General features: G+C 40.8%; 1 protein-coding gene across 2 annotated transcripts in view; it reads right to left on the bottom strand.

Annotated features, from left to right (window-relative positions):
- Nucleotides 1-1,900: 1,900 nt before the first annotated feature.
- BCHE (butyrylcholinesterase) overlaps nucleotides 1,901-26,526 on the bottom strand; it is a 50,179-nt gene continuing 25,553 nt past the window's right edge. For both annotated transcript variants that reach the window (XM_058812375.1, XM_058812374.1), the window contains 3 exons: nucleotides 25,000-26,521; nucleotides 8,728-8,894; nucleotides 1,901-2,176 (listed from right to left, as the gene is read on the bottom strand). In XM_058812375.1, coding sequence (XP_058668358.1) covers nucleotides 2,055-2,176; nucleotides 8,728-8,894; nucleotides 25,000-26,516 — 1,806 coding nt within the window. In that variant the 5' untranslated portion in view covers nucleotides 26,517-26,521 and the 3' untranslated portion in view covers nucleotides 1,901-2,054. The remainder of the gene's footprint in view (nucleotides 2,177-8,727; nucleotides 8,895-24,999; nucleotides 26,522-26,526) is intronic.

The following is a 26,526-nucleotide window of genomic DNA, read 5'->3' as shown; positions in this document are numbered from 1 at the left end:
TTTACATTTTAATTGGCTCAGATAATTTTCCCTCATTGATTAGGCTGATCAGACAGGTGGATAAGGAAATATTGCAGTGAAGAGGATGGCTGAAGAAATAAATGTGCTTTGATGGTGCTGTCAAGGCTCACTGTGGCACAGCAGCACCCAAAATCCCCACGAAGAACAGCACAGAAATAAAATGGAGAGTGCCAAAACTGCTCAAGGATCAACAAAAAATTCCCCCTTCTGTGTTTATTTTGATTATCCCATTGAATATTTGATAAATACTATGCTAATCTATGTCATGGGGTAATTACCTGTGGTATAAACATGTAGTGCTACATAAAAAGGGCTTTTGCATCCCAGATCATTTCAAGTTTTGATCAGCATGCTCAAAATTCATCGGATTTTTTTTTTCTCTGTGCAGGTTTGACTGCAGCCTTTGAAAATCCTGTGCTAAAAAGTGGTTTTCCATAGAGTAGTCAGGGAAATAATCATGTTCTCTTAGAAATAACTGGAAAGATGATAGGACATCCTCTCTTGCAGAATTTGGCCTTCCTGTATAAATAAATCCTTTCACTGGAGGGAGCCTGTGTGGTCAGACTGATTGCCAGGAAGAGAACACTCTCAGTTCATTATCTGGAGTTCTTCAGCTCAATCCAAGGAGGCATTTTGCAATCACTAGCACAGAAAATAGATGCACTGAGATGCTACTGCATTTACAGAAAGCTTCAGGATAATTTATTTACGAGATGGCTTGTTGCTCTTACATACTACTTACATTCATCAAATTCTTGGCATTTATTCTTCCCAGTTGGGCCAGTGAAAAGCAACCAATTACGGTGGTGTTCAGGCAGAAAAAAATTCCAGAAAGAATTATCCATGGGGCCAGTGAAAAGCAGCAAATTACAGTGAGTGGTGTTCAGGCAGAAAAAAATTCCAGCCCCATCCAGAAGCAGGGGAGGAGGAAGAATTATCCATGGGTTTCTGTAGAGGTTTTTAATGGGCTCAGCTCAAGCAGGTGGAAAGGAGTGTGGGAGACGCCAGCTCACAGGGCAGGGAGCTCACCTGGCCGCGGCAAGGAGTGCTTTGGGTCCTGCCCACCAACTGCAAGGATCCTCTCCCCAGCCTTCCATCCAGGAGATTCCTGGTCACCCCCACTCTCCTGGCAGGTTTTGGGGCTGGGAATCTGCTGACACAGCGAATGAGGTTCTTGTGCAGGTATAAAAAACCTGTCCCAGGTGTTTCAGTAAATGTGGGGGGTCCCTCAACCAGGAGGCAACTGAGTGGGCAAAAAAGAAATCATAATTGGAGTTTGCCTCCATAGGAAGGACTTTTCCCAGCATGCCTGAGCTGGAAAGGTGTGAATTCATTATTTGTGAGTCCATAATTCTTTACTCCTTAAAAAATGGGAATTATGGGGAAGGCGTTGGCTTTTCCAGCTTATTTCACTGTAGCACTTGATTTAGATTTTCAATACAAATCCTCTCCTGCCGTGGCTTTGTCCACGTATTTGGCCAGAAAGAAGCTCTGATTCCCACTTTTGTGGCAGTCTTAAAACTTTTTGGTCTAACAAGCAAATATTGCCTGGTGCGTCCAGCAAAGTTATTGCATCTTTATGTTTATGTTGATGAAATTATGTCTGAAACAAGGCTTGAGTGAGGTGGCATTGCAGTTAAAGATTAAATCTGATTGTGCTCTGCATGGCAATGCTGTAAAACTGCTATTTCTGTTTTAAATAAAATCCATTTTCCCCTAAAAGATTGCATTGTTTCTTTGAAGGGTGAGTTTAAGCAGCCAGTGTTTATAAGAATATGTACACCATTAATCTCCAGCCTTTAATCTCTGCAGTCCTACTTAACCTGGGGAGGCTTCAAAGGGTGTGGGTGCCTTATATTTTTATATTGGGAGAGGAGGTAAAATATAAATGAAAGATCTGAAATCTGAGTTGTAGCTGTCATATTTCCTTTTAATCTGCATAATATATTTAATGCTTGGCAGGTTGGGAAGCTACCTGGATATTTGCCTGATGAACAGTTCTAGGGACACACTGGAAAGAGTAAACATATTAATTAGAGACTGCACAGCTCCTTCTTGCTGGTGTAATCATTAAATTGATTTTTCCAGTCTGACATGTAATTGTTCCAGCGATGGAATCCTGCTTTCCACTCTCGTTCTGCTTCATCAATATTTCCTGTAAAACATGAAATGGGTTACATTAATCTAAATTTGAATCTCTTTGTATGCTAATTGAAAAATAATTTTGATTATCAATGTCATCTGCTTCAAATACATTATGGGATGGTCTTTTGCTTCTTTCCTTAAACCTGGAATGACTGAAAATTCAGTGATTAGTATTTTGTCTTTACATCAGAAAGGAAGGAGTGCAAAGATATTATTCTGGCAGGGTAATAAATATACTTTGGATTTTTTAAAATATGTATCTTTAAAATACATTTTAGATAATTCTTCTGTCCATCAAAATCATAATTTTAAAGTCTTTTTTTTTTTCTTTTTTTTATCCTCAACATATTCCTTTGGTTAAATATACCTTGCATTCAAACCCACACACCCTGAAGAATAAATAATGCAAAATGAGAGAGATGCTTGTAAAGACAAGGTGAAATCACATCTTTGTTTAAGGCAACAACAGGATTTCCATTGTTTTAATGGATTTCAATGGATGTCCAAGACCTCGACCTCCCATGGAACAAATCCCCAAATTTAAAGCATCAAGGGCACAGGTTTGGAGAAGAACACTGTCAGATGTGCACTATGTCAACATGAAACCAACTTCTCTTTTCCTTTCCATCCCCACCTTTAAAGCACTTTCCAAGTAATCCTGAGTCCCAAGGAAACGTTTATTGCCAAATTTGTTATGAGCATGGGAGCAGAGGGTGAGGATGAAAAGAGTCTCAAAAATACAGCATTTCACAGGGTTCCCAGAGTATTTTGTGGACAGGGATCCCCTCCTGAAGCCCCAAAAGGTGATTACCACCACGAGAGGAACATCCCAGACAGCACCAAAATGCGGATAAAACCTGCAGGCTGTACCAGACGCTGCTGCTCATCACTTTGTACCATCTGTAGAGCTCAGGATAAAGTTCAGAAACCATTGATGATCTGTGACTGCTCTGTTCATTCTGGACCCAGCTCTGGTGGTGTCCCTCACTGGCATGGCTCCCTTCCAGAGAAACTTGGGGATGGTGCTCCTGAGGTAACAGCTCCGCGGGTTCTTTATGCTCCTCTGGCTTTTATGTTCTTCTGCTGTTCTTCTTCCCTCCATAAATACACCCCTTCCCCCTTTTTTACGACCTGCCAGCGCTGCAAGTGTAACTGGTGATGTGAAAATGAAATACTTCAGTGTTTTACACATCACTAGAGAGAATATTCGGGGGAGAGAGTTCACTGATTCCGAGATTTAGCTTGGAGAAGCATCCAGTAATTTGGTCGCTTATCTGCAGTTTAGCTCAACGTTTCCAAACCTTTTTGGTCTGGAAATCCAGATGGCAATTTAATGAGACTTTGAAATGAGATTTACTTCTTGGTTCCAGTGAGATCAGAAATAAAACCAGGATATTTTTTTTCTCCGGGAAGTCCTGTACTTTTAAATGCAGTCAAAAAGAAAAGTGTGAAGAACACATATAGGAAAAAATGTCAATAAATTAACCACATCCTTCTCCCTCAGCTCAAAGTTGTAAATAAGCTTGGTTATAACAGAGATCAAAGGAAAGTTCACATACTTTAAAATTTTCTTTCTGCAGGCCACAACTGCCATTAACACAGAGATGATTTGGAAGTGCTGGTAACAATAAAATCTCATTTTCATTGCTAACTATGTAGATAGAAGTCAGAAACATGGGGACAGAACATGCACAACATTCTGCTTCCCTGACTCTAAGAACTCTCCTTTACACATATTTAATTTAAGGATGTAGTCAGGGACTCAGGCAAAGCCAAATTTTTCACATTAAGTCAAATGGATTGGTAATTTAGTGTATGAAGCAGTAGCAGTATTATTTGGAGAAAACTGCCTGAACTGTGTTTCTCATTTTCTTCTTGATTTTGGGTATCCAGTTCTATTTATTCAGGCAAAACCTCCACTTAAGAATTAAAAAGGAAACTCAAAACCCTCTCTTCTTTAATTATTCAGGTGCAGAGGTGTTTCAAATCTGCCCAAAGACACCGAAATATCTCTACCATAGACACATCTTGAATTAAAAGTCACCATTCTGGAGTATAACTTATGGGGCTTTTCAGTCCTTTTTAAAGATGATGGTGAACAAGTGAGCCAGCTAGAGAAAGAAGACATCAAAAAATTCAGAGGAGCCGCCATTATGGAACTAAAAGACAAAAGGGGGATGGAAACCACTGAAATAAAAACTTGGATTCCCATTTGTTTGCTTTCCTTCCCCCCAGTGATAAGACCCAAATTGAAGTCACAAGTCAATGCATCCCATTATCGCCAACATCATCAATCTCTGGGAGGCAACCACCCATGACTTAGATGAGCTGACAGCTGGGAGGCAAAAAAGGAAAAGATTAGAGAGTCCAAGCTGACCAATAATTACAGCTCAGAGCACTGGGGGCCTGCAGAGCCAGCTAACAGTGAAAACTGAATTTTCTAGAAGCCACTGGGGCAATCCCAAACTTCACCTTAATTCCTGTGCAAAGCGCAGTGAGGCTGGGCAGGAGAAAATGGGAGATTCTACAGGCAATGAATCAGTGCTCTGAAAGGCTTCAGTCTAACAGATCAAAATTTAAAAAGGGGTTTTTTTGATTCTTCATCTGGAATTTCCTCTCATTCCATCTCTCCCTTACTTTCATGGTCTTACAGCAAAGTTAAATTCATCCCCATCCCATCCTTTGAACTGCTGGATGTGCCAATGAAGTGCTAATCTTCATGTTAACACACAAAACCACATTTAGGATTGGGATAAAGGCCACATAGCTGTTAATTAATAAGGGATGGCAAGTTGGAATTAATTTTTCTGTCCTCAGCACCTCACGATTTCAGGTTTCATGACTGCAGGTTTCTGCAAACCTTCGTTTCTGGGTTCAGTAGTATGATAAATGCCACAGGTTTATGCTGAAGATTCTCATGGTGAGAGTTTCTCCACAAACATCACAAATAATATCTATATTGAATATTCTTTAAATCACACTCTCTGGATATCAAAGCTTTGTTAGACACAGCAGTATATTAATTTTCACATGTGTTTTTAAGGACTACAAAATCCTCTCTTTTATTTTTTTAGTTCTTCCAGAAGTCAGCAGAGCTCTCAGGGAGATGAGTTATTCCAAGGGCTGTTATCTTCCTTGACAAGGAATGAAATGGAAAGAAATCAGATGGTTTAGGCACAGAAAATTTTTACTCACAGGTGCAATGAGTAAAGTCTTTGTTGGGAGGTGTGATAGTATTGGTGAGGTTACCTGTGATTAATTCACATTTCTTCATGTATCCTGCTCTGTGGAAATTTAATTTAATTCTGATGGTGAATTTTATATTTAGTCAATTTTTAAATATTCTTACCACCCTGAGTATCTATCTCTGTAGAATCCAGATATAGGTTGGAGGATCACAGAAAATAAAGTAATTTTTGTTGCTCATTGGTCAAGAGGTTCAACATTTCTCTGCCTCCACATTAAAAAAATCTTTTTCTGGTGGTTTTAAAAAGTAATGTATTCATATGGCCAAGCTTGATTTCTTCATAGATGATACATGATCCAGTAATATCAAATAAAATAGAAAAATATGTATTAGGCTCACTAAAATAGTAATGGGGGAGTAAATGGAAAGTTTGGCTGCCTGCAGCGTTCTACAATCAAGAGGAAACGGGCTCATATAAATAGGAAGGGCTTTAGATGCATTAAAGGTTGTGTTGAGGAGCTAAAGTCCAACACAGATCCTTTTATAATTAACAGATGATTGCTCTAAAAGGCACTTAAAAGTCACTTACTGTTTACTGTCCCTCCAGTGTGATTCTCCCAGCTGCAGCACAGCAGAAACCCTTCAGGTTTCAGGCTGGAATGGGAAATGCTGAGTGCCCCCAGCTTGTGCTGGGCTGGGCAGGGAGTGCTCAGGGCCTTGGAAATTGGGGTGAATCCTGTAGGAATTGTGTCTGCCTGGAGCTGAGAGCCCAGGTCTACTTGTCCTGGACACAAAACTCCAGGTTCTGATTGTGTCTTTAGTTTTCTAATTGAAACCCGAGGAGAATACCTTGAGAAATCTTCCAAAATCACACAAATCACTCTATAGGTATCAAAGCCATATTTTATATATGGCTGTTACTCTTGTATTACTGGAGAGCCTTATTTTTTCCTTATTATTTTCCTACCCCACAACCATAATAATTTTATTTTTTTAAATCTGATGTGATTGCTTGAGGAAAAAGTGAATTTTCTAACAGTAAAGATATATATTTCTCATATATTTAGCTGCCTCAGGGAACTTGTCTTACCCAGCCTGTGATGGGAAGAGGCTGGTTCAGATCCAGGACACATTTGGAGCTGGCCTTTAAAGGCTTTAAAATCCCTCACTGGGTGGCAAGACTTGGGCTAGGAGTGGGTCAGGAATTAGGCTAGGGGGTACCAAGAAAATCCGTGGCAAATCCTGATCACTTGATGCTGAAAAATTGTAATTTCTGCAAAATAAGTTGTTTTGATTGTCCCTTTTGGGTTCTACCTGATAGAATTCTACTTTGCCTATCTGAACCCTACTTGAACTTGTAACAATGAGAACATAAAAATTCCTTACTTGTTCCCTGTCATCTTATATCACCTCATGTTAAAGCAACCTTCTTTTCCTAAGAATATTTCAATGAAAGGAGTAATAGAAAGGACAGGCTCTCAGAACAAGAGGAAATCTCTGCATTAATGCTGTGCACTGTCCTTTGGGCATAAAAGGAGAGAGAAAATGCAAAATAATATTTCAGTGAAGAGAATTGTTGCAATATAAGCTATTATATCACATTTGTACACAGGATTTCAAAGGGTTTTCTGTCAGAATTGGATAATATTGTACAGGGAGCATAATGGAAATACTGTTTTTATTACTGCAGTGTTTCAAGGACTGACAGATGATACAAGACAAGGCAGTGCCACTTGTTGACAACATCCTTGCCTCAGTTCTATATTTGGATCCAGACACGACGATTCTGCTCTTTTTGCTCAGAATACGCTCGCGAATTCCTTTTAATTAAATTATGTAAATTGATGTTGCCAATTACCCGACGTGGCACGGTGATGAATTCATGTCTGCTGGCAGGTCCTGAGTGCTGCTCCATCATCCCTCACCCCACAGGAGCAGGCAGGGCTCTCCTCTCCCCCAGGATGTGTTGGACTCTGCTGCTCTGCTCCACGCAGGCTTAGTTAAGCTCAGCCCGTTTGTAGGATCCACATTTTCCCTAGGGTTCCCCAGCCAGGTTAAAGGAATATGTAAAAGAGTTCAGTTCTCCTGGCTCAGCACAAAGTTGTCAGAATCTTTGAAACCTCCCCGAAATCTACCCGTAATTGGGAAAGCTGTGATTTTAAAATCACACAGTAGGCTTCATAAATTATTCATTTTACCTACTGATTTCGTGTCTCTTGATTTAATTGAAAAACATCTGTTGAATTGAGAGGGGATAAAAGTTGAGCCATAATACAGTCACAGACTCAAATGAGGAGGGAATAAATTATTTCAGAAGGAATCATCTGTGCACCATGACAGTTTACATATTTTTAAGGCTTACGTCTTTTTAAGAGGAGCATTCAAACTGAGTCTTAGAGAAAGATTTTAAATTACTAATTAACATCTTAAAAGTGTATCTCATTTTTGAAACAAGACTTTCCCTCAGTCAAGCTGCAGAATGTGAGGCCAGAGCTGCAAAATCACTTTATAAAATCAATTCCTTTTGAAATCCAGAGCACAGAGGCTTCATCTATTGCTGGGCTTTGGTAAAACAGGGCTATGGGGTCTTGGAAAAACTTGGATCTTCTCTGTTCAACTGATCCTAAAGTTTCAAACAATTATACTTTTCCTGGCAGTGGAATCTCATAAATCCATTGTAGACATAGACATGGCCAGGCACAAATCAGTTCTGTTTTCCATAGCAAATCCTGCAGGCTCTGGGTTCTCAGCAATGACACTCCAGAAATAAAACACAGGGCTCTCACGTGAGCTGGAAACCAGAATCCCCTCTTGGCAGTGCACTTCATATCCTCAGGGGATCAGTTGCGTAAAATAGAATCCCATAAATAATAGATAATATAATCCAAATATAACATCCTGTAACGTCCCACAGTTTATCCAGAACATCTGAAGCCTCCAGAGCTCCCAGTGCAAACTCTCCTTTAGCACTGATATTCCTGCTCACTCCAGCACCCAGGAACCCTGGTGGCACCAAAACTCTTTCAGGGGGCACCCAAGAACAGAGGTTTCAGCACTCAGCGTCTCACAGTGTGGCCGCATCTGGATTTTGGGACAGAAAAACTCCGTATCACAAAGTCCCGGCCCTGGGTGTGTGCCCAGGTCTTGTGCTGGTACAAAACAGGGTGGTGACCCCAAAGCCAGAAGGACAGGGCTGGGGTCCACCCTCAGCACAGCACGGACAGCTCAATCCAACACCAGTTCAGTTCTACCCAAATGAACATCTCAGTTACAAACAGGGACAGAAGGATCTGAACTCAGTTATCACATTAACATCCCGCAAATGGTCCTTGCATGAAAGTTTTGTATAAAAGCATCTAGAAAAGAATTGTTACCTGTCATTTCCATCACTTTGGGGAAAAAGTGTTTCCAGAACCGACAGTGCTGAGCTCGTGGCTTTGTCAGTACCTCAGATGTGTTGGAGTTCAGTGTCAAATATTTCTGGTCAGCATTAGTGAAGACTGGCCATTTTATTCCATTAGTTGGGGTCCCGTTTGGAGATCTAAATGAGAAAATAAACACTCCATTTAGAATGATAAACCACCTCAGCACACAACAAAGCATGATTTGGGTTTATTTAATAGTTGTTCAGCTTAAGTGTGTTAGTTTGGGATGACTGATGTGTTCTTTTGGAAGTAACAGGGGAAAAAAAGCCAGATAAATTTCATTTACCCTCATTTGAAGGGAAAAAAAATCCCCTTTTTGAGGTGTTCTGGGTTCATCAAAGGGAATAACTTAATAAATGATCACATTCAAGCAACTTTTTAAATCTGGAGATTTTCACAGGAGCTGTGAATTATTAGGGATGACTCTAGAACTACCCAGCCTGCCAGTCTGAGAGGCTGAGTGTTTGTGTCTTAGTTTGAATGCCTTTGATCCCTTTAGCTGGATTGGAGTAAATGACTGGGATAAACATGCAAGTAAGGGTAGAAATAATGTCTAAACTGAGATAGGATCGGTACTGAGAGAGAGAACAATTATTCCTCATTAAGAAGGAACTCTCATCCTGGAGGTGTGCTGAGTCCTGTTTGTGGAGGGCCAAATGGGAACAATCTGAATTCTTGTGGAAACTGGGAAGAGGTACAGAGGGCTTGACCCTTATAAAGCCAGCTCTGCATGTGAAAGGAGCACAGCTGTTGGTATTAAAAGAGTTGTGATAAATATTTATGATACAACAGAATTCTAAAGGCTCTAAGGACAGCAATCCAGATTTCACCTCCAGAAAGGACAGAATCTGTATGAGGGGAAAAAAATGGTTTAAATGTGTAGGAGAACAACAAAATGGGCAGTGTTACATTAGGGAACAAACAAAACAGAACATGAATTTTAGAATAAGTAGATTTGTATTTCAGTCACTCATCTCCATTAGCTCAGAGGAGGTTAAGAACAGAAATTAAACATTTTATCTCAGTGCAAGCACAAGGAGCCATTTTCTTTCCTGGAAGCTGACATCAAGGAATCTGGGATTTAGGGCAGAGCAACAGTAATTGGTGGTTCTTGGTGGGTAAATTAACCCTGAGCTGAGTTCATTTGGTTCTCTCTGCTTTGCTTTTCACCAGGACTCCTGCTGGAAGGCAGAAGGCAAAGAGGAGTCCAGGGAGTGGAGCCCATTTGGGTTCTGCTTCCCCATAGAGGGAACAAGGCAAGAGGCGTTGGGGGGGGAGCACTCAGAGCACAAGATGCTGAAGAAATATCGATATTTCTCACTTAACTCTGAATTAATCAAGTTTTCAGCCCATGTGTTTGTGTTCTGGGGTCTTTGGCATTGGCTGCTTCAAGAACAAGTGTTGGAATAAAAGCTTCAGGCTGTCATTTCCTGACCTGCTCCCTTCTTCACTGATTTTTCCTGATGAATTCAGCACTGATTAACCCATGGCACCTTTTTTGAGTGCACATTTATTCGTGGCTCCTGAGAATGATGACTTAAGCAGAGCTGACTTGCACTTCAGTTCAAGATCAGGATGCTAATGGTGCTGTCAGTATTCATTTAAGAGCTTTTATGCTATGAAATAAATCATGACATCCCACATTATAATTTACAGGTGTGTGGGGGGATTACACAATGCCTCGATAGCTACAGATGTATTTTACTAAAAAATGATTGAAAGAACTGTCAGGTGAACACAGCACTTTGAAGCCCGTGAACTTGCTGATTGTGACAATCTCTGCATTTCTAGGAAGTTTACTGTTCAAAGAAATGCCCAGTAATTTCCTTCTTGGCTTTAATATTGAAAATTTCCCAAGTTAAAAAGCAGCTCCCAGTCAGAGCAAAATGGAGATCACAGGAGTATAATTTGGAACAAGTTATGATTATAACCTTGTTGTTCCCTCACAATTACTGCTCATTCCTTCTTACTAATAACTTCATGATGAGAATTGCAGTGCCCAGAATAGGCTGTAAAATTCCCTGTTCTTTGCACCAAATTCAAGGTCTAATAATATTCATACAGAACAGTGGGGGTGTGGTGGGAATACCTTCAGTGAGCAGAGAGGAATGCAATACCCTGCACAAACCTGTCGCTGCCCATTTAGGTTTGGATGGACAATCTTTGGTGATCGATTACAGGAACTTGTTTGTACTGAAAAAATAAAGTTCCATTTGCATGGAAACCTCCATTCTGTCATCTTTTATCAATTCCTTAATCTTCTGCTCTTTTATTTTCTGGTATTGCTTAATCACCTCTGCCTCAGTAATTCCAGTTTTGCCACTTTAGTGGTGGCACTGGGGCCTGATGGTGTGTCCTGAAAAGGCTTTGGGCTGTGCACCTTCAGGACAGGCCTCTATTTCATGGTTTTATCTGGTCAAATCACCTTTCTTGGACAAGATTTATTCAGAGAAGGCCTTAATTTTGTTTGGAGAAAATCATCAAATGGTATGGCTTGGAATGGAAGTTGGAAGATCCAACCTCCTGAAATGAGCAGGGACATCTTCAGCTGGACCAGGAATATGAGCTTCACTGAAGATCTTAGAAAGAATCTTTTTCCTTTTCTACCCTTTTTACCATTTGCAGGAGCAAGTCCTAAGGCAATGAAGAAATGCAATTCTTTGAACTGCTCCCAGAAAAGAAATGCGAGGCAGAAAAACAAAACAAAACAAAACACAACAAAACAAACCAAAGCAAAACACAAACTCAAACCACCTGTGTTTAAACTCTGGTGTAAACAGAATTTGTCTCATTCCTGCAGCTATGTTTGCTCTTTTCATATGCCCTGAAATTATAAGCTGGATTCTCTCTACTCTGTCAGTGGCACAGCAGCTCATTTATAGTAAATTATTTTGTTAAGATATGTTTTTAAGTGGAAGTTTCTTCATTGTACTTGTTGTTACTTAGATCAGGTTCTTCCTCCTTTGGGTTTTTCCATCCACAATTGCCAATAACTTCTAGTTTTCGAGATTAATTTATAGCAAGTGTACTAAATTTGATATAGGCGTGAAGAGGGTTCTGAAGAGCTTATTCACCAATCATTTCTCTGTATTTAATATTCATCTTCAGCAACTTTAGAAACAGAAAGTTAATTTCATTCCAATGGAAAATGCAACATGAACAGAGCTCTGTTAATCATAATAAACATACGTACATTACCATTCTCATTAATATGATCAATATAGCCTGAGAAACAATACCAGCTCACTGCATTTTTATTAATATTCACACAGCATTACCTTTACAAATGGTTTATCATACAGACACACAAAAATATGTAATTCATCATCTGACTGCTTTTGGTAAACATTCAGGATATAAAGTACCTGGAAAATGTTCCCTTTATTTTTGGGAGCAAGTTCCGAACAGTGAAAAGTCATGGACTGAATTCCATCATTACCACATAGAGGTTATTCTTTTGTAGCGTTAAATTGTACTTTGAAAAAGTCCAGAATGGCAAATATTCTCTGCTAACCCTCCTGAAAACATGTTTAGAGTGCTTTAGGATTTACTTTTGTAAAGCAAGTGTCCTACAGTGTAGCTTGGACTGTCCCAAGCTTTCACCATGCTCCTGTTTGTGACTTATATTGTGGGTTTCTCCAGAGGACAAGAAAAACAACCCCACATCTCAGTGCCCACGAAGATGAATGAAAACTAATGATAATTCTGCTTCACCTTGTGCCTTCCCTGTGCAGAGGAATTGACATCCAAGGGAGGCCTGTCCCTCCCAGTGTGAGTGGATTGGCTTCACCCTGGTTGGAATTGCTGCTGCTCCTTTCCAATTTGGCCCCTTTTCTTTTAAAAGCTGGTTTAAAGGCAGCAGAGAGGGAATGTGAATCCCTTTCATTGGCTTTTGTGATTCCTGGTGGCTGTGGGGCAGCACTGGCAATCAGCTGGTGTCCATGGGATGGTATTTTATGAAGTGTTTCCATGGGCACAAGAAAAACGGGAAGGGGAATTGCCTTGGAGGGAATGCAACAGCAAAAATAACCCCAGCTCCTGCAGGTTTCCTGAAGCTGCAGTGCAAAACCTCTGAGAATGATGGAAACAGTCAGTTCAGCATCAAACAAGAAGGACAACATAAAGGTTTCACCCCAAGGGTAGCTCTGGGAGTAAGGGCTGCTCCTGCATATCTGATGGTTGGATGATCTTCAAGGTCTAAACCAAACAGATGAACCTTTCTTTTTATTGTTTTTCTTTCCCTTCACATTTTGGAAGGAAACATTTTGTTGTTGATGAGGAGCTCCAGGCCCTCCTGTGCTGCCCCAGCCCTGCTCCAGAGGGGAGGGAAGTGTTTGTGGCATTAGCCAGGCCAGCACAGCCAGGTGTCTTACATGATTCCTGAAGGCCAGGATGGGTGATATCGATACCTATGCTCATTTTCCCCTTGCAGCACACTGCCTGCCAGGTTAATCTCAATTTGGGGGGCTGGTGTGGTCCCTGGGGGGATGATGGGGTAGTGACAGCAGATTTTGTAAGGCTTTGCTTGGATGGCACCATGGATGTGAAAAAAAGGAATAGTTTTCTGAAAATATAAGTTATTAAATTTTTCACATATAATTGATTTAAATGATCATATAATTGAAATTAGAAAATTTTCTCATATAATTGTTCCTTAATAAGGTGCAAAAATCCTGATTTTGTGGCATTTGAGCCTTACTGAGATTGCCACAGTAGGAAAGCAAGGGCTCCTCTGATGAGCACCACGAGTCTGAGGGATGTGCAGGCTCGAATCCTTCCAACTCCCTTTTTAATCAGCTGGTTCTGGGAAGTTCATTATACCCTGCTGCGCTCAGTTCTCACTCCCACATCACACACATGAGTCCATAATCCAGTGACTGCAAAGTGTCCCTGAGCCAGAGGGAAACTGCTTTGCAAGTCCTAGTCTGGGTAAATATTATTCCTTCTGCTGATCCCTGAAGAAAGCAGCAGGATCCAGCTGGCAGAGTCCTTAACTGAGAGAAAGTGGAGAAGAACCTTTGCAGCCAGGCTTTCTTACACCTTCACAGGCTAAATAAAGCTCAGCATATTCCTCCCAGATTCCAGCCTGGACACGGCAGCTGCCTGTTTAAATGCCTTCAACTATAAATTATCGTGGGATGTGATATTATATATCAGTTTCAGGAAATGAAGCAACAAGCTGATATTCCTTTTTTTCTTGGAGGGGTTTTTTTTTGGTTTTTTGGGGTTTTTTTTTTGTGCTATTTGCTATTATGTTTTTTGTCTTGTGTTCTGCTCCAAAGAGCCTCATGGAGCACCCATTGAGTTGAAGCAATTCCTGCTCGTGCATGTCATAAATTCCTGCTGTGCACAAGGCAGGCCTCAAGGTGTTGGTCATAAATAATGGAGTATTTGAGACATTCAGATGCAGGATGTTCTGCCTCAGCTCTTTGCTGAGTGTTCAGTATTTATATGGCTTTTGGATAGACATGAGAGAGGCAACACTGCAGCTTAGTCCTTTAAGCTGAAGGAACAATTTTACCTCTTTTTTTCCCCCCAGTGTTCCTGCAAAGTGTTTTGTGAGACCCTTCTGCCCTTTTGTGTGGTATCAATTTCAGCTTTTAAGGGCCACTTTTCAAAGCTGTTATTTCTTAACAGTCCTGGCTGCAGGATGACATCAAATGGAACTACAGCTTTTAGTGTTAACTTGTTGAAAAGGGATATTGGGAAATGGAAGAAGGTCCTGAACCCCACTGAGACCTTGCAGGAGGAAGTACCTTCCCTAACAGGTAAGCAAAGAGAGAGTAGACAGGAAGGTATGTGGCACTTGGCCTTCTACTCATCCTCTGGGGCTGTTTTATGCCCTCTGCCACTCCTCTTCCTCCTCATGACCTGGAAAACCACGAATTTACACAATATCTGAACTAGAATTACTCCCTGGAACAAACCAGGGGTTTCATCAGAAACAAAAAAAAAAAAAAAAAAAAAAGAGGATAGGGAAGAGAATAACGTTTTTATAGCCATAAAACTATTAATACTGTGCTTTAAATTCCCACTGTCTTTGGTAAAATTTGTCAGCCCAGCTGGTTCTGAGAAAGAGTAAACACTGTGCTCATGGATATTATTGCTGGTTCCATTCCTTCCCTTCCCTGCCATTAATAAAGTTCATCCCAGGCACTCAGAAATTGTTGGATAAATGCGTTCAATGCTTTTCTTATCTCGAGAGACTAAATTTGCAATTGAGACTGTGTATTTGATACTATGCCAGGATATGATATTTGAGATTTGTTTTCAATGGAAATTGCCCTAATCATGATTTATTTTCAGGATGGATGCTCCACAGAGCCCTGCACCAACCAAAACCCTCTGGATTCGTTGTGTCCTGATGGATTTCATCACAGTGGCATTTTTCTTTATATTTTCTACTACTGTTTTATTTCTGTGAGTGGGAGGAAGTGCATGAGTCACAAACTTTCATGACCATATAATATAGGCCAAATTGAGCAGTCCTAAAAATGAAACTATTGGGTAGTTTTCAGGAGGGGGAATTTGTGTTGCTGCTTCATCAGAAACTGAACCACTGCAGGTTCGTGCTGGGAAATGTAAGCAAGAAAATAGAGTGCTCTCAACCTTCTCCCCAAATATTTAATAATAATAATGATGATAATAATATTTTCTTATGGTATAAATTCATTATAGGTTTGACATTTACTAGTGGAAATTACATATGACTTCCTTTGATAAGGAAATTTGAATTATGTCCCATTCTTGTAAATTCTTCTGAGTCTCTGCTTTGAGCTGCAGCAAGAGGGAGATCTCCAAATACCAACACATGGACTGGGAGCATGGAAGTGTTGCTCTTAAGGAGAAACAATATGAGAAGAGAGGAGGAACCTGTTTAAAGTTCTTCTCTGTCAAAATTGAGAGGGTTTTGTGGAAATTATTAAATGCAGACTAGTTTCTTGCTAGGAAAAAACAGCTGTTAAACGTCTGAGCATTGCCAGTTGTACAGAAAATCCACTTGGAGGTTGCACCATGAATAAGACCCATGAGAGGCAGATATTTAAAAGTTCATTAAAATGAAAAGCTTTGTTAGAATTAAAAAAAAAAATCACTGTTTTTAAACAGCTGTTCCTGTAGGAAGAGGTGCACATTTGAGGTAGTGCTCTTTAGGGTTTGCATTTTTTGAAATGAAGAAATTCTCTTAAGTTCCTGCAAGGAAAGGTAGAGGACACAGAAGTGTCTGGGGAAGCAGAGAATGTCACCTTTCAATCTGATATTATAAAATTGTGTAATATCACCAACTGCCAGCACAAAATACCCAATTTCTACCAACACGGCTTCAAATTATTGGGGACAGAATCTCCCAAATCCCAACACTGAATTTCTAACTACATTTCCCCACCACTGCCTTCCCCTGCAGCTGATTGAAAAGAGAATTAAACACTGCATTGAGCTGCCTTCAAAAATGTGGTGTTAGGTAACCTCTGCTGCTCCTCATTTCCTCTCCCCTCGCCTCTGCCACTTCCCTGGAACAGCCAATCTCTGGCGTTGGGGACTAAATTAAAATGTGCACTGGCAGGTTTCCATTCCTCCCCTGGAACTTCTCAGCGTCCCTTCAGATTAGTGTTCCAGAACCACCTGGAAAAATGGGGTTTGCAGACCTTTCCAGCTCCCATTTCTGCCTCCTGGTGATGAAACAGGGACTAAGCTGCAGGAAAGCAGCATGGAAGAAGAGTGGCCCTCAAAAAGGGATTAACTGTGGGTGAGCAAACGTTAATTAGAATTTCTCAGTGCCTTTTCGGACTGTGTGTTTACATGCCTGTAAAATACATTCTCTCTGAAGTGTCTGGCTTTATATGTGAATCAAATACAACTCATAACAAGTCCATGTGTGTCCTTCCTTCATTTCTCTGTTCTCTGGTTTGTTCTCCCCCTGCAAGTCTTTCAGACATTTTCTGCTCTCACATTTCAATCTCTTTTTTGTTCTCTCTCTTTTGTGCATTTCTTGGTCACCTGATGTCTTGCAGCAGTTACATTTCCCTCTCTTGCTTTCCCATTTTCCTTACTTCCCACCAGACACTAAATCATTTACATCTAACTTTCCCACTCCCACTCCCAAATACGAGGTGGCAACCATGCCATGGTTTTATTTCACTCTTGAAACGTTTCTTTCTCTTCACGCCTCTCCATTCCCCAGAATGTGTCTGTGTAGACTCTTTGCCAGGCCCTTGGAACTCTGGCTTGTCACCATCATATTTTCTGGAAAAATTCCCTTGCCCAGGATTTCTCTCCTGGGAAGCTGAGAAGCCTCAGAGAAAAAGGAAAACAATCTTATCTCATTTGCTTCTCCTGTGCTTTGCTGCTTTGAAATGTGGTTTGGACATTGTTTACCAACAGGTGATTGTTTCATTGGTTCCATGTGAATTGTTTTTACTTAATGACCAATCACCCTCCAGCTGTGTCGGGGCTCTGGAGAGAGTAATGAGTTTTTCATTATTATCTTTTACCTTCTGTAAGTATCCTTTCTCTATTCTTTAGTATAGTTTTAGTATAGCATTCTTTAAGATAATATAACATCATAAAATAATGAGTTAGCCTTCTAAAAACATGGAGTCAGATTCATAATTTCCTTCCAATGATAGGGACCTCAGAAAATACCACACCTAACTCTCCAATAGAGGCTCTTCAACCCATCTCACTTATGAGGAAAGGCAGAGCCACATCCAAGATTTGGATCCATAAAATCAAAGAATTAGGTTGGAAAAGACCTCCAGGACCCTTAAGTCCAGCTTCTGACCCAGCACTGCCAAGGTCACCACTGTCCCATGTCCCCAAGAGCCACATCCACACGGATTTTAAATCCCTCAAGGGATGGGGACTCTACCACAATCCTGGGCAGATTTACCAGGGCATTTTCCAGCTCCCTCAGCCTCTCCTGGTGCTCCAGACCATTCCCAGCTCCATTCCTCCCTCCAGCCCCTCAGATCTCCCTCTCTTCCAGGGCCTGGTTCTCCTTGCTCAGCCCCAAGCCACCACTGATGGTTTTGATCCCACAGCCTTTGACAATTGAATTTGAGCTTCCCCTGCTCCACAAAGCACTGCCACAGTTCTCTTCCAGGCCATCCTCTGCATTGCAGCTCTAGGTTTAAGTTTTACTCTCACTCAAAGGCTCCTACAATATTTGGACATTTCCTTAATAGACGTTCTCATCTCCTGTTTGGAAACAATGGTTTGACTCATCTGTTGGAGGGAGGAAAATCCGTGAGGACAGAATTGAGTTTGCTGCACATATGGAAAGGAACTTTGTGTAATTTGCAATGTTTGTAATAAAATTAAACCAATCTCAACAATTTGAATCCCAGACTAATTTTCAAAAGGCATCTGAATCCAATACTCCTGTTTTCAGTTTTGAAATTCAATGACAGCTTGTCAGCTTGCAAGCCAGAGAGAGAGAGAGGTGCCTGCCAAGGTGAGTCTCTGGTTACTGATATTTTCCATGATCCACTGTTCCCTATTAGTTTGCTAAAAAGGTGTTTCCATTGCTGTTCTGAACAGAACAATTGATGTAAACTCTGGTAAAGACGATGAGTCACTTCTAAGTGGAAAAATAGGAGTAAATTTTCTTCAAAATTAAACCATTTTCCTCCCTTTTTTTCAAGACTATAATTTCTGCAATTTCCTTGCATAGCTCAGAAATTTCGCACATGAAAGACAGTGAAAGAGAGAGCAAATGTGTCCTTTTGGGTCAAAATGAAAGCTTTGATTTTCCCTAACACGGGGAAGAAAGACTTCCCATATATATTTTTGTATTTTTGGGAACCTCTCTCCCACTCTGCTCATACTCCTTTTTTTTTTCTGGATTCTTGACCTAATCAGGAAAAAATCACTTGTTAAGATGAAAAATTTTCTGGAAAGGTGTGAGATCTCAGGAGCAGCAGCCTCAGGGAAAGGCTCCTCTTGGTCCCCCTGAGCTCTGATGTGTTTGAAGGCCCCGTGAGGATCAAAGTGACTCCAACCCCAAAACTTTCCTCCATCCCTGTGAACATGAGTGAATCTCTGGCAGAAATACAGCCCACAGTAAATTTCTTTCCTTGAAATGGCTCAGAGGCACATAAAACTTCCAACTTCCTGAAGTATAAGGAAATTAAAAGTGCTAGGAGTTTTTTATTTTTATTTTTTCCCAGTATATTCAGCCCTTCCCATACCCAGAGTATATAGGTCCCCAGTTCAAGTGCTGCCTGGACTCTATATGAGGCTGTTGGTTTTGTTCTCACTGCTCTGAAACTACTCTCCATAAACAGGTTGTGTTAAGTTGGTAACAAAAGCACTGAAATTTATTATGTGTCTACCAGAGGAACATCAGGGAAGGGCAATAATAACCAGACAAAATGCTTCACAGCTTTAGTGGGACAATCAAAGCCTCACAAATTCCCCTAAAACATAGGAGGAAATATTTCAAAGTCTTCACTTTATAGAAAAAGCTACAAAGATTTGTTTCAGCAGTTGTAAAACTGGCAGGGAGACAAGTTTTGCCCGTTTCCTTTTATCAGAAACATTTTTCACAAAGCCTTAAAAAATATTATCTTTGTGTGCTCTGTTATATTCTTGCTTGAGTTCTCAGCCCATCTGATTTGTCTGGCTATTGTCACTTTGCATCTCTCATCACTAAAGAACACACCAAATCTAATGGATAAAGGAATGGAAAAGGCACCCACAGATTTCGGGATCCCATCCTGTTTTCCTGGGGATAAATAAAATTTCCCCTTCCCAGAGCTGGCAGAGCATCCTGGGGCTGGGGATTTGTAGGACCTGCTGGTGTCACCTGCCTGCTTTCAAAAGCTTTCTGAAGAATAACAAAATTGAGGCAGAAAAAGGAACTTCAAAAATGTTCAAAAAGAGAGATTTCTGTTTTTTCATGAGCGTGGCTTAAAATCAAGTGTGCTGGGAAAAATTTAGGAGAAGGCCAATGAAAATTAACATTATTGTTAAAATAAATGTTATTTCCACACAAAGACAATTATACCAGGGCTGATCTAGCACTTTCCCTGACACCACACTACGGTTTCCTGCTGAATCCAATCTCTCTTTGTCTCACTGTGGTGATATCTGGTATTTCATCACATGATTTTGAGGCTATGAATTGATATTCAACTGCCAATACTCTTAAATGCAAGAATAAGCTGAGGAGACCCCAGGTCAAGGTGAAGGGATGAATTCAACCTCAAAGTGTAAATCAAGAACGCTGATTTTGGAATCTGTTCTTTCTTATAACCCAAATATTTTGTTAGGCTTGATTTATTCTGACAGCAGGAGTAGTAATTCTCTTTCTTCCCTTGCTGGTAGAACAAGGATTTTTCAGGGTATGATGAAAATGTTGCTCTTTTAAGGCTCAAATGTATGAAAAATAAAAGTATTTTATGGAATAACTTAATAGCTTAAAAAGGAATGGCTGGGATTCTTGGTTAAACTTACTTGATACCCAAATCCAGCCATGAAAAAGATTTTTTGAGCAGGATCTTCACAGACTATGCCAATATATGGCTGATTCCTAAAAATGACCCTATTCCCTGGGATGCAGAAGAGAAATTGGAGTCTAACAGCAGCACCAGCTCCAAGGCTCACAGGAAAAATGTGTGTTCTGTCTCCTGCTGAACCCTCTACATCTCCAGTCCTGTTTATACTCAAAAATAGAAATGCTTGTCATTTCCCAGGAAAAATGGTCACTAATCACTGCTGTTTATTTTCAGCCAGGATGTGAAATAGGAAGTGTTGGAGATCTGGAAAATTGCATCCACTCCTGCTGGGGACGGTGGTGGGCTGGGAAACCCCTGGGCTGGCTGACAGAGTCCTTCAGTTACTGAGAAATGCAGAAATCAAGGATTTCACACCCTTGGGATGCTTTGAAGGAGCCCCTCTCTGTCCCTAACATCTTTTCTTTTGTCCTTACACGACATTAAGGATTTCTCACAAGTTTTCTTTGCTTTTATCCCTGGAATTCTCTCTCCCATCCCTCTGTGAAGGAAGAGAGCAGCATTTTGTGGGGTTTAGCTGCTGGCTGGGGTTAAACCATGACAGAAAGAGAAAATGTTCCTCAGTGCATATTTTTAATTTTCCTATCAGTATTTTTATTCCTCGCATGATAATAAAACCCAGAGCTCACTAAGGTCAAAGTTTGGGCTCATGAGAAGCAGCTCTGGAACCTCCCAGGCAGAAAACACCAGGAAAAACAAGATTTCTTCCAGTTTTGTTGACTCTACTCCATCTCGTTTTCTCTGCAGGCTGCTCTCCCCTCCCTTGTGCTTTTGTACTTCAGCACATTAGAATATTAGGTCAAACACCCTCACTAAAAAATGTGCTGTACAATATTTCTCATTTTTTGCCTGATTTTTTCTCTTCATCTGCTGGAGACATCAATGGTAATTTTCCCCTCAGAGGTTTGCCCTTTGATCATGCCAGAGTTTCCTACAAACATTTAAGTCAAAACGGGGCTTCCCCAGCTCCTTATAAATGTTTGCTGTGCTCAAATGTGCTGGGAAAAAAAAAAGATTGCTTATTAATTTTGGAATTATTAGGAATTTTTATTACTTCCCCACTGCTTGCACACTCTGAATAATGGGACACAGAGCCTTAGGTGTCTCTGCTCTGGATAATGAGTAAAGGGTCACACAGAGGGTTAATCCTCATCTGATCTTTCACTAGCACAGAAATTGCTGGGTTGTATTGTTTTTCCCAATAATGGTGCTTTGGATCCTCGTGGTGGGAGCAGAGGGGGGGATTATTTGCTGTTTGCTGTGGAAACCACTTGAAATTCAATCTGTGGGGTAATCTAATTATAGTGTGAATGATGATCAGAGTAGGTGACAGGACTGACTTCCACAAACTTAAACCTGAATGTACCTTATGCTGTCTAATTTTAGGAGCTGCAGGGACAGGAACAGTGTTTTGTGGAGCAGGTTATTGAGATTTATAAATGCTATAAATATATATATTTCTCTATAGACAGACAGATTTATATAAATAAATATTTATATTATATATAAGCATATAAATATATTGCATTTATAGAATAAAAATATATATAAATATAATATATTTAGATATATTTATAAATATATATACATTTTTATAATATAAATATATTATATTTATATTATATATAAATATAATAAATATAATATATAATATATAATATATAATATATAATATATAGTATAATTATATAATAATATATAATTATTATATAATATTATAAATATTATATATTATATAATAATATATAATATATTATATATTATATAATATATAACATATTATATATAATATATAATATATAATATGTAATATATAATATATAATATATAATATTATATTATATTATATTATATTATATTATATTTATATAATATATTTAGATGTATTTTTAAATATATACATGAAAATGAAATACACACATGAAAATGAAATACATACATAATCCAGTGGAAACCAATAGTTCAAAGAAATGTAAATATTGCTCTGCAAAATCAACCATAGACCTGAATTTCTCTTTTTCCACTAAGAAACAGTTGTGTTCAATGGCAGCACGTGCTGTTTCTGGTGGGAGATGCTGCTGCAGGGTGGAACAAGGAACTTCCACTCAGTTTGCTCTCCACCATCCCCAGCCCCAAAGGGACGGTGTCACAGCACATCCTCATGGTGCAGGACGTGCTCCCAAGCCTGTCCCAATGTCTGACTTCATCTTGGGAACCCATCAGGTGCATTTTGGTCCTTGATAAATCAGCCTCAGCTTAATTCCAGACTGAACCCCACAGAAAGCCTTGCTCTGCATCACTGCCCTCCCCACCAAACTCACACAGAGGGGTGTGCTCAGGCTCTCAGCAGAGAGGGGGCCGGGAAGAGCTCGTGGATTAAATTTTAGATTAAATTTTACAATTATTAAAGCTGTATGAAAGCATTACGCAGTGATGAGTACAGCTATTGGTACAGTTATGTTCTGAGTTTTAATATGCTCATCTCTTCTGGTAAGAGAAATATTTATTACAAGCTCCAGCATATAAAGGGGATGGGATTTATTAAGGTAATTAATCCTCCTACAAATCAAGGCAATCCATCAATCAATGAATCAATCAGATACATTGATAAGTAAATCTGTTAAAAAAGGGATGCACATAAAAATTAGCATTGAGCTCACCATGGAGGATGAGGGGAAGGGACAGCACAGGGCTGGGGTTGGCAGCCTCCAATTTTGGGGTGTCCTGGAGCTGGAGAGAGCCCAGGCAGGGGCAAAATGTGGAATTGGGATGGATGGGGGAGCCTTTGAACAATGGCAGCCCCAAGATAACACCACGAAGCACAAACAGCTCTTGCCTTGGATGGATGAACAGGGAATGTCAGGCTGAACTGGGAGGGAGAGGTGGCACCTGGAATTACAACTCTGTGGGGATGAGTGTTTAATTCTAGCAGGGAAAGTTCCAACAAGGTGTGGATGGATCACAGGTTTAAAGGTGTAGAGTTATAATTTGAGAAAAAGCACATTAGTGCAAGTCTCAAGGGTATGGCCTATTTGTTTAACAAACAATTTAAAAAAAAGGATTAAGGAATATTTTAATAGATCCTTAATAATCAATCTCTATATGGAACAAAAATCATAAAATGAATCTTACAAATTATCAAACAAAATGTAAAATCTGGAAAATGCAGAATTAGAATAGGCAAATTCAGCCTGGAAACACTTACTTTTATAATGTAATGTTTTAAGTGGAATTAAGGTTTAAAACAACCTAACAGTGTTTGTTCTGGATTTTTAATCAGTGGAAACATTTTTAATCAGTGGGAACATTTCAGTCCTACCTGTGTTTTGTGTTATGTACAAGGTTGGGTGGACTAAATGAGCACAGTGGTCCCCTCTGGTTTCTAATCTATTACAAAAATTAATTAGATCCTGTTCCAATGTTGATTTCCCTTTACAAATCCATATATCCTTGACAAATCAAATACAGGCTCCACCTTAGAAACAGAATTAATGCAGGATTTTAACATTAAAGAAATGCTTTTAGAGTGTGAATTGACTGTTTGGTTGTGTGTTCTCCAAGGAACAGCTTTTTGTATGTATAATTTTCTCAGGAGAGAGCACAAACCAAACTTCTGTAAAAAGAAATCTTCCCTTCCCACCAGGCTTGGGACTAATCCTACAAGATTATTGCGGTGGGGGCTGTTTTTGTTACTGATCTGAAACGTTTTCATTTCAAACTGAGCATGTCATGGAGAGCCCCCAGCCCTGCTGAGAGGAGCAGGGGCTGCCCAGGTGGAGAGGGGTTGGATTTATCCATTCCAACACCCAAATTAAATATTCCTGTTTGCACCTTGTGCAGGCTGGGCCATATTTCACTTCAAGACGAGTGGACTGGAACTGGAGATTTTGTCCTGGGCTTGCACTCAGCACACAGGGAGGAGAGGCTTTCTGAAATCCCAATTTCTTCATCGTGTGAACATAACACACCTCCCTGTTATACACCTGAATTTTCTCAGCATATTACATCCTCTAGGAAACTGGGCTTTTTTCCTCCTACTTCTACTGCTGGAAGTCTTTTATAGTGTTTGAAATATTTTGTTTCCAACCCTTGAAACCATTACCTGCATTTGGAACAACCGCTGCCCTCGCAAAGAAATGTTTTGTATTTGCTTTTATGGGTGGATAAACATTGATCCCTTAAGCTTGCCCAATACAGGGAGCAAACATCTACAGTTTATTTTACTGAAACCTTAGTGCTTTTGTCAGAACTAAAATAGGAATTCTGGATAACTGAACAATTAATCTCTTTCCATCATTCCATCAATTAATAATTTCCATCAGGCTCCAAAGCAGCACTGAAACAGCCAAGCTTTTCCCCCTGCTGAAACAACGTCCAACCAACTAACTAACCAACCAACCAACCAACCAACCAACCAACCAGAGTAAACTCACCCAGTTTTGGCAAAAGTTGCCTGAGATTTCCTCTGCTGAAACAACATCCAACCAACCAACCAACCTCCCAGAGTAAACTCACCCACTTTTGGCAAAAGTTGCCCAAGCTTTTTCCCCCTGCTGAAACAATGTCCAACCAACCAACCAACCAAACTTCCAGAGTAAACTCACCCAGTTTTGGCAAAAGTTGCCCAAGCTTTTTCCCCTGCTGAAACAATGTCCAACCAACCAACCAACCAACCAACCAACCAACCAAACTTCCAGAGTAAACTCACCCAGTTTTGGCAAAAGTTGCCCAGTATCTCATCATAGAGCGGCTCAGGAGCTCCTCAGCCTTGGTGTAGTTGACTCTCCTCTCCAGGGGCAGCCCGAACACAAACTCGATCTCGTAGCCATGCAGGACCCCCATCCACTCTGGCCAGGGCAGCTTGGAGGAGCGATGCTCAAAGAAATAAAAGAAGACGTGGTTGCCCAGCTGGGCGAAGCTGGTGCTGAACTCCACCACGGGGCAGATGATGATGGAGTCCCCGACGACGTCGTCGATGGCATCCCGGTAGTGCTCCGGCTTTCCCAGGTTCTCCCAGTCTGTGTACTGGAAGATGATGGACTCTATGGCCAGTTTGCTGGCTCTTGGGAAGGCCAGATTTAAAGCTGCCTCAAACTGGGTTTTATTGATCAAGCCATCGCTGTCCTTGTCCAGGCCAGGCACTCCGTATGCCAGAAATGATAAACCTTCATCCTTATTAACACCCACCAGGATCTGGGTCTTTTTTAAAAGACCCTTCTCCACCAATACTTCTGGCATGTCCGTCAGGAAATCGCCGTCCACGCTCGGGGGGAATTCTATTTGTAAAAGAGAACTCTCTGAAACGGCAAAAATTTCATTTTCCACTATTTCCTTCGGGTCCTTGTCTTGGAGGCAGAAAAGGAGCTCTGACTCGTTGCTGGTGGGACACTGGAGCTGTTTGGCCAAAGCCACTGCTCTGTTCCTGGCCTCAGAAGATGTGATTGCAGCCCAGGCGGCATTTGCAGACCCACTCTGCATGATGGCCCTGGTGAATAAAGGGTGGCTTTCAGGAGAAAGGAGGTGATAGCTGACAGAGGCCGAGCCAGCGCTCTCTCCAAACAGAGTCACGCTTTTGGGATTGCCTCCAAAGGCTGCTATGTTCTCCTGGACCCACTGAAGTGCCAACCTTTGATCAAACAAACCTGCATTCCCAGGAGCTTTCTCGTTTCCTGGCAAGGACAGAAATCCCAGTGCACCAGTCCTGTAGTTCATGGAAACCACCACCACTCTTTCCACCCTGGCCAGAAACTTCCCATCGTAGACAGGCAGGGAAGTGGACCCAGACTCGAAGCCGCCCCCATAAATCCACACCATGACAGTGGCGTTCTTGGGCCTGGGAGAAGGAACCCACACATTCAGGTATAAACAGTCCTCACTTAGGTTGGTTTTTGGGTTCCACATCTCTGAGCCAGCAAAGCCGGGGTAAGTTGTGTCTAGGAGCTGGTAGCAGGAGTTTGCGTGTTTGGTGGCGTCCCAAACATCTGCCCATTTCTCCCGAGGTTCTGGCTTTTGGAATCTCAGCTTCCCAATGGGGGGCTGCCCGTAAGGGATTCCCAGGAAGGCTGTGACTGTCCCCCCCAGCACCTGCAGGCTGGTCCCTCTGACTTTGCCCTTCTGGGTTGCAATGATGTTCTCCTCAGGCACCACCTTACTGGTGAACACGGACAGGAGGAGAAAGCCCATCAGAAACCCGGTGAAGAAACTTAAACCATTTGTCCAAATCATGATGCCTGGA

Source organism: Ammospiza caudacuta, chromosome 11 (genome assembly GCF_027887145.1).
Source record: "Ammospiza caudacuta isolate bAmmCau1 chromosome 11, bAmmCau1.pri, whole genome shotgun sequence".
In the NCBI taxonomy this organism is placed as follows: Eukaryota; Metazoa; Chordata; class Aves; order Passeriformes; family Passerellidae; genus Ammospiza; species Ammospiza caudacuta.
This window is presented reverse-complemented; position numbering and strand designations above follow the sequence as displayed.